The sequence below is a fragment of the Carcharodon carcharias genome, chromosome 8 (assembly GCF_017639515.1).
Source record: "Carcharodon carcharias isolate sCarCar2 chromosome 8, sCarCar2.pri, whole genome shotgun sequence".
NCBI lineage: Eukaryota > Metazoa > Chordata > Chondrichthyes > Lamniformes > Lamnidae > Carcharodon > Carcharodon carcharias.
Window position 1 is genome coordinate 38,013,778 of NC_054474.1, and position 13,816 is coordinate 38,027,593.

A 13,816-nucleotide genomic window follows, 5' to 3' on the forward strand; every position below is an offset into this window, starting at 1 on the left:
GAATGGGACATACACATGGGGTTAAGGTAGAATCTGAAATACTATAAACTTAAAAAACATTCCACTGTTTTTGTTTTTTAAATCATGATGAAAATTGACATTCCACAAATATAAAATTAATTTCTGAGGGCCAGAGAGATGTTTAAGCAGTAGTTATATACTTGACATGCCTTTAAAACTCAGCTACACCTCATTCAACAAGTTGTAATTTTTTTAAGGGTTTTACAGCACATCTAATACAGTAAAGTTCTTGCCAAATAGCTTTGGAAGATTTCTATCTATGGTGATCCCAAGAGCTCAGCTTGTGGAGAAATAGGAAATCACTGGCATGTGCAAATGTTATAAGTTGCTGTCAGTTTCACGGTTCTAACGAAAGCAAATGCTAACACTTTCACCATCAATAAAACTGCAAAATCTGGGCCATTATTTTACTGCTGAAGAAAAATTATTGCATTTGTGAACCTTTTTCATTGCCTCTCACTCTTCCTTCATTTTTAGAATTTGTTTATTTTAATTATTTGGGCTTTCATTTTAGCTTAAACCACCTTGGGAGTACATTTCTGATTTAGTTTAAAACAGTGATTGGATTTTTTAATAGCTGTTGTGCATTCTTTCTGTCTATTTTGTGTACTTGCCCCCTCCCCTTCTCTTCCCCCATGGGTAGAAAAGCATCACCTACTTGGTCCCCATCCCTGCTTTTCATTTTCTCTGCTGATTTTCTACTGTGCGCATTTCTTTTTTCACATGCTATGGAGTAAGTTAGAATTTAATAAGAATAAAGTGAAAAGAAATACAAAAATAAAAACAAATCTAAAATTTTCTATTTCCATGGTTTCTCATCAAAATTGGATACTTGGCTAGGTTGATGTATTGGCCTCATTCTACTTTGAAGGACTTACCACCTGTTTGTGCTGCTATTTATGTCATATTAGATCATGTTATGTTTCAATATATCCATTCAGACATGTAAATTCTTGGTTTTGACTTTTAATTGTCATGGAAATGTATTTCATTCAGTTAGGTACTTATATTTTCATACACCTATTCCTAGTTAACCTGCCCCAGAATTCATAGCCAGCCTTATTGGAGACCTGTTGTCACATGGGAAAAATGATGTCCAATTTTTGGAGCAGGGCAGCAGTTCTATGTACCACAACTAGAGATGCTTATAAAACCATAAAAGGCTACTTGATCCATTTTATCTGTGCCAACCCTTTGCTACAGAAGTACAAAATTAGCTAATGGGCTATTTGGATCAGAAAAAAATAATTAGACATAATTCCAGCTAATTTGAATGTGACATTTTTTGCACTGAACCATTCCCAACTCAGCATTTTGATTCAACAGAAAGCTCCAGGCATCCTGGGCATTTATTTTTTAAAATGCACCTGATTCAAGGTAGAAATTTAAATATTTAAATTTTGCATCACTCAAACCCATTGGTACATTGCTTGAAGATTTTCAGACATATAAAAATTCTCTGGTTGTTTGTTCCCCATTCATGTTTTTGTTCCCCACAAGGTTTCACAGCTTCAGTTGCTGCTCTACATCACCTACCATCCACTGTCTGCCTTCTGTTGCTCACTCCACTTTCTTTTCTTTCTATGTTTCTGGCTCAGTTGTACTTATTGTACTGTTTTGAATTTTCCAGTCTTGGAGGATTGGATAAGTCTGCTCCTTCATTGATGGAAAGAGGCTGATTCCTCTTGGTGATTTAGATTCTTTGTTTTCTTTTCTAGTTTGCCAGAACCAATAGCAGCACAAATACCAGCACATCAGCAAAAAACTTAATAGAAGTTTGCAAGATGGATGTGGCCATAGCTGTAGTTTGGACAACTCAGATATGGGCTATTCCATATTGCTAGCCTAATGTTCTTATAATCTTTGAGGCGTCAATGAAACAACATTTTTTGAATGTTGAATATATTGTTAACGCCATGATTTTTGAAAGTTTAATTTTAATACAAACCAAAATATTCTGGAATGCAAACTTGACTTTTTATTTTAATTGACTGGTATCTTGTACGCAAATATCTTTATCATTAATATCCATTACACACATGCATTGAAGTGCATACACCGACACTGAAGTATTATTTAGTTTTTTTCCAACATCAAGTGCCCACTTTGCAAAGCCCTAGATCATTTAAAATACTATTATAAAGTTCAGCAAGCATGAATAACAGTCTTTAATTTATGTTTTTGGTTCATTTGTCAAATTAATGGATTTTTTTTTCTCCCCCTTCCTCCTCATAATTTTACAGCTTCCTGCAGATCTTTCCAAGATGCACCTCACAGACAATCCACATCCACAGGTGACACATGTCCCTTCCAGCCAGTCCGGGTGCAGTATTGCCAGTGACTCTGGGAGCAGCAGCCTGTCGGATATCTATCAGGTAAAGTTATAATGAGGAGAAACATTACAATTATTAATCTTTTAGTAATTACTCACACAAACACACCCTACAACGTAGCAATTGTATTTATAAAACACGTTTACTATAAAATGCCAAGGTACTTCACTGATAGATGTGCAGAAAATGGATGTTGCCAGCAAAGAAGAGATTAAGAGGGCTGTCTGATATTTTAGTCAAGGAGATAAGTTTTTAAAGGAAGGGGGAGAGGCATGTGGAGAGGCAGAACAGTTTAGTGACAGAGAGCAGGACGAAGGTGCTTGAAGACCCTGGTTACATTGTAGTGTAAAAATGGGGAAAGATGCACACAAAAAAAAATCAAATACAGAATACAGGGATGAATAGGTCTGGAGAAGCTTATAGAGATAAGGTTGCTACAGGCAAGACAGATTTAAAGTGAGAGTTAAGATTTATTCTAGAGGTTTGGAGGATGGGAAGCCAATGTATGACAGAGAGGACAGGAATGATGGACGAATGAGATTTAGGGTCAGATTTTTAGTAACGAGGAGAGAATGTCGAGTTGGGAAGTTTTGACTCAGCAGATGTGTCTCCATATAAGTGGTCCCTGCATGCACTATTTTCACGCTTGGGAGGCAGGGCAGGATCGAGTCAGGCCAACCAACCCCAAAAGCCATTCAGATTCGGCTACTGGGGTGGGCAAGTGCCGAGGTGGGCTGGTTATAAGGCCTGCCTCGGTCCCCTCAGGCATTGTCCCAGTTATATTAAATGTTGTTAGGCCGTCTAGCCCCTTCCCCTCTCACCAACTCACCCATTTCCCATGACCTTAAGCCATCTCCATATCCCTAAGCTCCTCCATGCCTAATCACCCAGTATGTACAATGCACAGAACCAATGAGCCATATAAAAACAATGAAGGTCTTTTAAATGCTCTTGAAAAAAACACAGAAAATTCATAATGAGGCCACCTGATGAAACAGATATCTGGCCAACTGTTTCTGTTGATATAGTTGCCAGATGGCCTCTTTGTGAATGTTTAACTGAGCTTCAAGACTCACTAATGGATTAGCTCTGCAGGGTCTGTTTACACAGGCTGAAGTGGAGTGTTAACTTTTATTAAGTGACATCTCTATGAGATAATAAGTTATTGTTTCTGTGGTCTGCTTTTTCAATTTCTGTGTGTTTATTTTTATTTATTTATTCATGGAATGTGGTTGTCACTGTCTAGGCCGGCAGTTATTGCCCATCTCTGATTGCACCTGAGAGGGTGATGGTGACCTGTTTTCTTGAACCGCTGCAGTCCATGTGGTGTAGGTACACCCACAGTTCTGTTAGTGAGGGAATTCCAGGATTTTAATCCAGAAACAGTGAAGGAACGGCAATATATTTTCAAGTCAGAATGGGGCTTGGAGGAGAACTTGCAGGTGGTGGTGTTCCCATGTGCCCTGCCGCCCTTGCCCTTCTAGATAGTAGTGATTGTGGGTTTGGAAGGTGCTGTCTAAGGAGACTTAGTGAGTTCCTGCAGTGCATCTTGTAGATGATATACACTGCTGCTACTGTGCATCGGTGGTGAAGGGAGTGACTGTTTGTGGATGTGCCAATCAACTGGGCTACTTGGTCTTGGACGGTGTCAAGCTTCTTGAGTGTTGTTGGAGCTGCACTCATCTAGCCAAGTGGAGGGTCTTCCATCACACTCCTGACTTCTGCCTTGTAGATTGTGGAGAGGCTTTGGGGAGTCAGGAGGTGAGTTACTTGTCGCAAGATTCCTAGCCTCTGACCTGCTCTTGCAGTCACAGTATTTATAAGGCTAGTGCGATTCAGTTTCTGGTCAATGGTAACCCCCAGGATAAAAACAAAAATACCTGGAAAAATGCAGCAGGTCTGACAGCATCTGTGGAGAGGGATACAGTTGATGTTTCGAGTCCGTATGACCCTTCATCAGAACTAAGAAATATAGAAAAAAAACCCCAGGATGTTGTTGGTGGAGGATGGCAACACCATTGAATGTCAAGGGGCGATGGTTAGATTCTCCCTTGTTGGAGCGTGGTGCAAACGCTACTTGCCATTTGTCAGCCCAAGCCTGGATATTGTCCAGGTCCTGCTGAATTTGGACAGGATTAAGAGGATTGAAGTGGGGTAAAGCTTCTGTTATTGAAAATATGAATGGCCATGTCTGATTATCTTTTGAAGCTGATTTCTGAAGGGATGTAATTTTTCATGAGCATTTCAAGACTTTCCATTGTTAATACATGGCTCATTGGCTCTGGACATAGTGCATGCTGAGAGAGCAAGAGTAGGACCTTTTAAACATACCTTTCAAAAGTTCCCTGAATACAAACTATTCTTTATGACTCCTCTGACTGAATCACGAGACCCCAAGACACTGGCCCAACTCCACAAAAATTGCGGGGTGGGTAAGGGGTATGAGATGCATACCCCTGTGATGGAACTGAATGGGTTGGTGTGCAGGAAGCAGGCTCACTACCCACACCCTTTTCCCACACCAGTGAAAATGTCCAACATTGAGAATGATGGCAGGAATCCTAGGATAGGGCCACACTTGCTGTTTTTAAAGGCCCCTGGAGTCAGCCTGACTCCGTGAAAATCCAGCCCTTAGGGTGGGACAGGACATGTGCAGCAGAGTTTGGGTTAAATAGGACATGTGCAGCAGATTTTGGGTTAAATTGTCATTTAAGGAGTTATGAGGTCGAAAGTCCAGCAAGAAATAGTCAAGCCTAGACATGACGATGGCTTGTATAAATGTTATAATGGCAAAAGGGTGAGCTAGGGGTGGCAGACATAAGTGGCCTTTGTGATGGAAAAGATGTGAGGAACAGAGCTCAACTTAGGTTTCAACTGGATTCCTAGGTCATAAACAGTCTGGCTGAACAGAAGAGTGGCTTGAGAGAGAGTGAGGGAATTGGTGACAAGAGAGCGATGTTTCTGGCACGCACTGAATGCAGTTATTTTGGTCTTGTCACTGTTGAGCTAAAGGAAATTAAGACCATAAAACATTGTTATCAGAGAACAGATTTTGCAGGTGCCACTATGTATGCTTGGAATTGCGCTTTTTATTGTATTTGTCAGTTACTTTAGGCAGAAACCTACTGAAAATGAGCTTAACTAAAATTGTACAAGATTTCTCAGTTCATGAAAGTCAAAACTGTACTAAGAAGACAACTTCAAAATTTAGTTTAAATTTTTTTTTTCTGAATTTTTTGCATTTGGTCCTGTTTATTAGAACACTTTCAATTTCAGGCATCTGGTGTCAGTACTACCAGTCAGGTTTTTTTAAATTCGTTCGTTTAATTTGATCTAGGCGTCACTGGTTAGGCCAGCATTTAGTGCCAGTCCCTAATTGCCCTTGTTCAGAGAGCGTTTAAGAGTCAACCATGTTGGGTCTGGAGTCATGTGTAGACCAGACCAGGTAAGGACAGCAGATTTTATTCCCTAAAGGACATTAGTGAACCAGATGGGTTTTTACATCAATCAGCAATGGTTTCACAGTCATCATTGGACCTATAATTCCAGATTTTTATTGAATTTAGGTTTCGCTACCTATCGTGGTGAGATTTGAAGCTGGGTCCCCAGAGCATTACCTTGGGTCTCTGGAATACTAGTCCAGTAACAATACCACTATGGCACCACGTCCTGCACAGTACAGTTAGGTAAACAACCTCCTATTCAGCCTCAACCATAGAGTATAACATTTTACCATTTCCCTTGTTAGCTATCGCATGATCTCATTCAGTGAAGTAGCCAGCTGGTGCCAATTCAGGGAAATGTTTTTGCTATTGGATTACATAAATCATTTTATTTAGGACCCTTACAGCTAGCAGGCATGGGGAAGATTATCATTTTTCAGCATATGAACAATCTGGGTACAAAAGTATGTCTTATCATTCGGCACTTGCAGTGCCATTTTATAACTTCTGTTGTGCTGTGTTTTGTTTTTCAGGTTACAGTTTTAAGATCTTGTAATATTGTAATCTTCTAATAGAGAATGCCTTGTACAGGTTTAAATTAAATGAACAAAACTGGCCTTGCTCTGAGAATGAACAAATATTTTTGATTGCACATTTAAAAGGAGAGGAGGCTTTTGTTTCCAGCAGGATATATAGAAGCAAATATTTGATGAGGTATTAGCTTAAAATAATAAATCAGACAGTTATTTTGGGCAGTGGAAGTCATTTACTGTGAAGAAAGTTTGTTTTTGGTCGGAAGAATATCAATAACTATGATGCGATGTTTAAATCTGTTTTATTTAAAATGTCAAATCAATATTTGTTGAAATAATGCATTGCTAGTTTAAAGGATCTAAAATGCCACAGTGACCTTTAGAATTATGCCCTGACATTAGGTATAATATCACATTTTGGCAGAGATTTCTGATTTGTAATCTTTTGTTAACAAAGATGACATTGATTCAGAGCTTCGAAATACTTTGGGTGATGCAGTGTTCTTGCACATATTAGGTATCAGTGGTTTTACTCTGAATATTACGGCCTGCAGCTTGCTTTTCTTTCCTGAAGTAATGAATTTGTGTAACGTTGTTGTGTGTTCAATTCTAGGGAAGCAAGTGATCCTGTGTTACCTGTTGGAACTGTATAGGTGGCAATTGATTGAGCGAAAAGGCATCTATGCTGTTTTTTTGCTGAAAGCAGTGCTAAGTCATAATAGTTTGTGACAGACTGGATCCTAAGTCATGTTAGGTGGAGCTTCATCCCTGGGTAGTAGGAACTCACAATTAGGACTTGTTTCAATTGAATATTTTGTAGATTTAAAAAAAAAATGACAGCTATGGTAATGCTGGTCACCTTCAGGATTCTTTTGTATAAATAGAATCTTCACCCAAGATGAACACGTGTCTTTTTCCATCCCTCTAACAACCAAGCCAAATGCATGAAAGGAATCACTCATGAAGTGTTACTGTGGGCATGGTTACAATGAATACTTGGGGTGGCCATCTTTGAGTATTATAACCACCATTTGAGGCTGCTGTATGATCCACTTAGAAGTCCTTTGACCCCATGGAAATCTTTCATTATTGCTATGTCCTCTGCTCCTTCCCTTCCTGTAATCCCTTCCAACTTTCATTTCCCTATCATATATACTCCCCACTCGCTCAATCTTTACCCCAACATATCACTAGACCTCTGCCTTGCTATTCTTCTGTTGCCATTCCAGGCTTGAATCTCACCTGGATAAATCCACAGTTACCCTCCATGCCCCTCTCTGCATTCTCCAAAGGGCTCACTGAAATACCCGTGACTGCCTTGTGAACAGCAACCTTATCTGTACCACCCTTCTCCCTCCCGAACCTTCCCTGTTAGCATGTCTGCTGGGGATTAATTGTGCTGACTACTCCCTGCCCCAATCACCCTACGATTGAGTGTCCCCAAGAATCCTGCCAGTGGGTAAACAATGATGCCTCCCCAAAATGTCCACTCATGAATCAAGGCCCATGTCATTCACAGCCCTATTGTGGTCAGTTGCATTATTGTTGTGGTTTTGACTGAAACTTGTCTTATGGAGTGTAAAACATTGTGCCTGAATGCAACTTCCCCACCTGGCTGTATTTCCAGCACCTGCTCACCCAAACTAGTGGCAGTGTGACCTATATCATCAACTTACACCTTGGTCTTTCCCACTATCCCTGTAACACCTTTTGCTTTGAGTACCCCACCTTGTTCCACCCCTCTTGCTTCACCTTTCTATTGCTCTTCAATCCCATCTGAAGTTTTCCCAGCAAAATCGCCCTCAACCTCTACTGAATGATGACTCATTCTTGGTAATTTCAACCTCCATTTTAAATCAGAAATTTGAACCTGAAAAATAAACCTTCCATCCGTTAATGTTAAAAATGCTGTGACAATTGAGTGCATGTTGTGGTTGTGATAAGGGCAGCTGATATTAATTAGAAAAAGTTTAGGGCACATACATTAGAAACACATTTCACCTACATGGTGGAGAAACCATGAGGAAGGAGAAAGTAGTCTGCACTTCGGTTTATTCACAAAACCCAGTGTAACATATGTTGAAGGCAGACTGGCTGCAGCTTCTTCCTTTACCAGTGGAGAAAAGGTGGGGAGCGGGGGTTGGGAGGGGTGGAGGAGGGGTTGGGAAGAGGGAGGGGTGGAGAGGAGGGAGAGGCGGGGAGGTGTGGGGGGAGAAAGGGGAGTGAGGGGTTGGGGCGAAGTTGGGGTGGGGGGCAGGAAGAGTGAGGGGTGGGGGAAAGAGAAGGGTGGGGAGAAGGGGGAGCGAGGGGTGGGGGCAAGAATGGGGTGGGAGGGGAGGGGGAGGTAGGGGTAGAGTGGGAGGGGTGGGGAGGGGCTGCGGGAGAAGGAATGGGGAGAGAAGGTGGAACGGGGGGGTTGGAAGAAGGGGGAGAGGGAGGGAGGGGTGTAGGATGGGGAAGGAGAAGGAGCCAAAAGAAGAATGGAGTGTGGAGGGAGAAAGGGGAGGGGTGTGGGTGAGATGGAGATAGGCTGGGTGGCTAGCCCGCTGTCTTACTGCCCACCCCTGAGCTCTTCACCCATAATAGGCTAAGTGGGTGGGTGCTTGCCATATGTAAATAAATAATTAAGTGACATTTTGGCTTGTTAACATTTTGGCCTGAATAGTACACTGCCCATGCCGTATCACGGCTTGTGTGGCAGTAAGGTGCGAGTGAGCAGGCCATTTTTAAAGGCCTACATGATCAAAGGCGTAGTGGTATGGGAGAATGCTATTTGGTGGGAGGGTGGCTGTGTTGGGAGTGGGGGTACCCTGCACGCATTGGACACTGCCTTCAAGATGTCACATCCTCTTCTTTCTTCGTCGCCTGCCCAACAGAAGCTGACACCCAGCCCCCTTCCCACCCCTCCTCCCCCTTTCTCCCCCCAGTCAGATTGGCTGGCAGCTCCCAAGGGCGAGATGCCCTCCCTCCTGAGGGCTGGAAGTCCTCCCGAGTGAGGGCAGGAAGTCCTGCTCTGCACCGATTTGGCCTGCCCATAGCGTGTTATGCCTGCAGGATGGGCTGGCACTAAGCGAGTTGGCTTCCAGTTGACTTTAGCAGACGCATGCACTACCACCCACCCCCAAAACAATCCATATAACACAGCCCATAAGTTCATGATCTTGTTTTGAAATCTGCCCTGGATGGCTGTGTTAAATGTTGATTGGTTAACACATAATTGTAAACAATCCTGTTTTGTAATGTTGAGTCAATAAAAAGATGAATCAGAAGTTCGGAAAAATAAACTTGCAGTGGGTCAAAGCCAGTAACTGACATGCTAATGTTTGTACTGCATTTCTTCTAAGTGCATTTTGTTGTCATTGAGGTGGGAAGATTTTCCCACTGCTTTAGCATCTCACGCCTGAGAGTGTGCCATTGGCTAAATTCCTTAACTCAGTTACAACACAGATTGTATGCAATATAATGCTTCTTCTGTTGTACCTAACATCAACTCCCACCTACCGAAGTACATCTCCTGTTGTGCCGCTGAGAGTTTTATTTTCACAGAACAGTTAGATTTATAGCCTTTCTGAAAGAGATTGCCAATTGTTGATGTAAGTTTGGGCAGTTTTGTGCCGTGGACTTTCTGTTTAAGTGGATATTACGCAGGACAGCCAGCATTGAAATAGATATCTTTCTCATCAGTCTGGGGCTGTGTCCAAAACCAAGTCCCAGAGATGACAGGACTGTAGAGTAAAATTTCCATTTCTGTGATCCTGATGCATGCTAGAGGTGTATGTTGCACCCACGATGTGTAATATTTTATCTATTCAAATAAAGAACAGAAAAAAAATGTGGCATAAGTGCCAAAGTGGAATATTTCCCATTATGTTTTAACCTGTTGCAGCATCTTATGTCTGTGTAGGAGAGATGCTATAAAGGTGTGTTATAGCACAAAGACTAGATGCAAATTATGTCTTTATAATTAGCAATGGCCAATGTAATAAAATCTAGTTACTTCAGGGGAAATCTATCTTCAAATTGGATTAATTTACTTGATAACTCTTTCGAGTACCAACCCGTTTCCATCTGTTTCAGATGAAGTTACATTATTTTCATAGTTTGCCATTGTGAGATTTGAACTCTAGATCTTGGGGTTACAAACCCAGTACCATAACCACTTGGCTATTTAGGCCAAGCCTTAATTTACTTGATAAGGATGTGCTTTGTTTAGCTAACTGATTGTTTGAAGGCCTCCCTAGACAGCAGAATTGGTGAAGTGATGAGCTACTGAACCTACAAAGATTTATTACTTTTATTTCTTGACCTCTGCTGAGTTAGCTGACTTCAGCTGCATGGCTATGGAGGGCAGTGGTGGTCTACAGTTCGCTGTGGCTTCCATAAGCTATGGAAAGGGAATATCAATCAGATTTCTGCATCTGATTCTGTAGGAAAGTACTTGGGAATGATGACAGGTTTAAGTTCGCGTGTGATGCCTGCTGTTTTCAGCTGGCTTGCTGAGCACTCCAGGCTTGCACATGAAGGATGGTCATTTGGCTGAAGTATCAGAGGATCACTGATACCCACAAAGCTACATCCACTGCCTTAGGAAGAAAACAAAATGAGAAAGTCTCACCATTTAGGTAGCATTGAAAATTTCCAAAAAGTGTTCAGTATCCTCCAGTGAGGAGAAATTTGCTGAGTGCTGATAACATCGCAGTGACACTGGCTAGGAGATTTTTCAGCTTGTCAGTGTGTCATAGAACCATAGAACACAACGGCACAGAAAACAGGCCATTCGGCCTTCCAGTCTGTGTTGAAATATTATTCCACTAGTCCCATTGACCTGCACCTATTCCATAACCCTCCAGACCTCTCTCATCCATGTATCTATCTAATTTATTCTTAAAACTTAAGAGTGAGCCCGCAATTACCACGTCAGATGGTAACTCGTTCCACACTCTCACCACTCTCTGAGTGAAGAAGTTCCCCCTAATGTTCCCCCCAAACCTTTCCCCTTTCACCCCAAAGCCATGTCCTCTCGTGTTTATCTCTCCTAATTTAAGTGGAAAGAGCCTACTCGCATTTACTCTGCCTATACCCCTCATAATTTTGTAAACCTCTATCATATCTGCCCTCATTCTTCTACGCTCCAAGGAATAAAGTCCTAACCTATTTAATCTTTCCCTGTAACTCAACTCCTTAAGACCCGGCAACATCCTAGTGAATCTTCTCTGCACTCTCTCAATCTTACTGATATCCTTCCTGTAGTTAGGTGACCAGAACTGCACACAATACTCCAAAGTTGGCCTCACCAATGTCTTATACAACCTCACCATAACATCCCAATTCCTATACTCAATACTTTGATTTATGAAGGCCAGTATGCCAAAAGCTTTCTTTACAACCTTGTCTACCTGTGACGCCACTTTCAGGGAACTATGTATCTGAACTCCCAGATCCCTTTGTTCCTCCACACTCCTCAGTGCCCTACCATTTACTGTTTATGTCCTACCTTGGTTTGACCTTCCAAAATGTAACACCTCACACTTTTCCGCATTAAATTCCATCTGCCATTTTCTGGCCCATTTTTCCAATTGGTCCAGATCTGTCTGCAAGCTTTGAAAGCCTTCCTCGCTGTCCACAATGCCTCCAATCTTTGTGTCGTCAGCAAACTTGCTGATCCAATTCACCACATTATCATCCAAGTCATTGATATAGACAACAAACAACAATGGTCCCAGCACAGATCCCTGAGGCACACCACTAGTCACAGACCTCCAGTCTGAGAAGCAATCATCCACTACCACTCTCTGTCTTCTCCCACACAGCCAATTTCGAATCCAGTTTACAACCTCTCCATGGATACCAAGTGTCTGAACCTTCTGAACTAACCTCCCATGTCATAACTGAATGAGTAATTGAAAATACGGTTAACCATCCCATTTTCATTCTGGGAAGAAGGGCATATGCAAATTTCAAAAACACACAAGTAATCTTTCACAAGTATGTCTGCAATAGTACACTAGATTTCCTGGAGACACATGGGATGAAGATTAGGTACAAAATTTGGAAGAACTTTGGATTTCATGTGAGGTGCCAGCCCCCACCACTCCTCACCCACATTTGTTTTTGTTTGGAACAGATGTGAAGTGATTATTTCTTTATATTGTCCTCTTTTCCACTGCCACTTTGCAAACTGATACAATTTTTGGGGGGATGTGGAGTTGGCAAGTGAGAGTGGGAAGTGTGCCATTTCTTCTTGTTTGATTTATTAACATTCATAAAATTTTATATCAGATATTGGAATTAAATTCTTCAGGATGGGAGAATTCTTACTTCACATACAGTTATCAAACTAGAATGTCGGTCACAACTAGAGACTTCAGTGATGTAAATTATCATACAAATGATACTAAAGACCATGCTCTTCACAAAAAAACTATGGTGGCACTCACATTGATAAATTAGGCAGAGGCTGCCTTGCAACAAATGGATTTATGTACATGGCACTCCAGTTGTTTTCCTTGTTCCATCTGTTTGTGTCACTAACAATAGGATTGTGATTTTTCATGTTGTTTCTTGTAGACCTGTGCATATTACTGATTAGTCAGTGATACTGGATTTCATTTTTGGATTGTAATGGTTTAGAAGGGCCCTTGATTTGGATAGCCTTTGAAGGATCTGAATTTCTATTGGTTGATACCATACTTAACTCAAAAGAGCTTCAGCTATCATTAATATAGTTCCCCTGTACCACTAATGTCAGCATCTTCTGTAAGCATTGTCATCAGTATTCACTGTTTTAAACATCAACAGCACTGACAAAGGAAAATAATCAATGCAGTGCCAAAACTTGCATTGATTCTGATCTTTCCAAGGATGCCGAACAAATATCAACGGACTCATGGCATTCTCGATTCACTGTGCTTATGGTCATTCAATATCGTTAGGATTAAAACTCCTCCAAGGTATTTCTCCCCTCGGGGGGAAAAATCTAAATGATGGCAATGATGCTAATTCCACCAGCTGGTTGATTTTTAAGTGGAGTCTTGATGATGAAACTTGTGATTAAAATTGAATTTTAAGCTAACCAATTTTTTTTCTCCAAAAGATCCTTGCATCTTTGTTAAGTGTTACACACATAATTGCCAAGCAAATTCCAATGTTGTTGGTGTTAAGGTTCAGCAGTGCTCTTCATGAGGATTCTAATTATGGATGACTTGGATTGGCTTCCTGTTGCTTTGGATAGTAGCAATGAGATCAAGTTCCTCTCATCCCAGTTGTATGCCTTTCCTAAAGGTTAAGCAGGAAAAGAGCATCCTGTTGCCTGCTGAGAAAGGGCTAAACGGAAACCAACTGTAGGGGTAAGCACTGCACAGATGGGATACAAGATTTTAAAAATAAATAAAAATAAATGGAGAGTGTTCATACAGCACAGTGGAAGTAGTTTCCTAGTCAGCAACGGAATAAAGTTTGCAATAGACATTGAAAATCCTAGGAGGGT

At 41.3% G+C, this 13,816-nt stretch overlaps 1 protein-coding gene across 9 annotated transcripts in view; it reads left to right on the plus strand.

The window, feature by feature from the left end:
* rapgef6 (Rap guanine nucleotide exchange factor (GEF) 6) overlaps positions 1–13,816 on the plus strand; it is a 419,806-nt gene that overhangs the window by 269,672 nt on the left and 136,318 nt on the right. For all 9 annotated transcript variants that reach the window (XM_041193252.1, XM_041193254.1, XM_041193259.1 and 6 more), the window contains one exon: positions 2,265–2,396. In XM_041193252.1, coding sequence (XP_041049186.1) covers positions 2,265–2,396 — 132 coding nt within the window. The remainder of the gene's footprint in view (positions 1–2,264; positions 2,397–13,816) is intronic.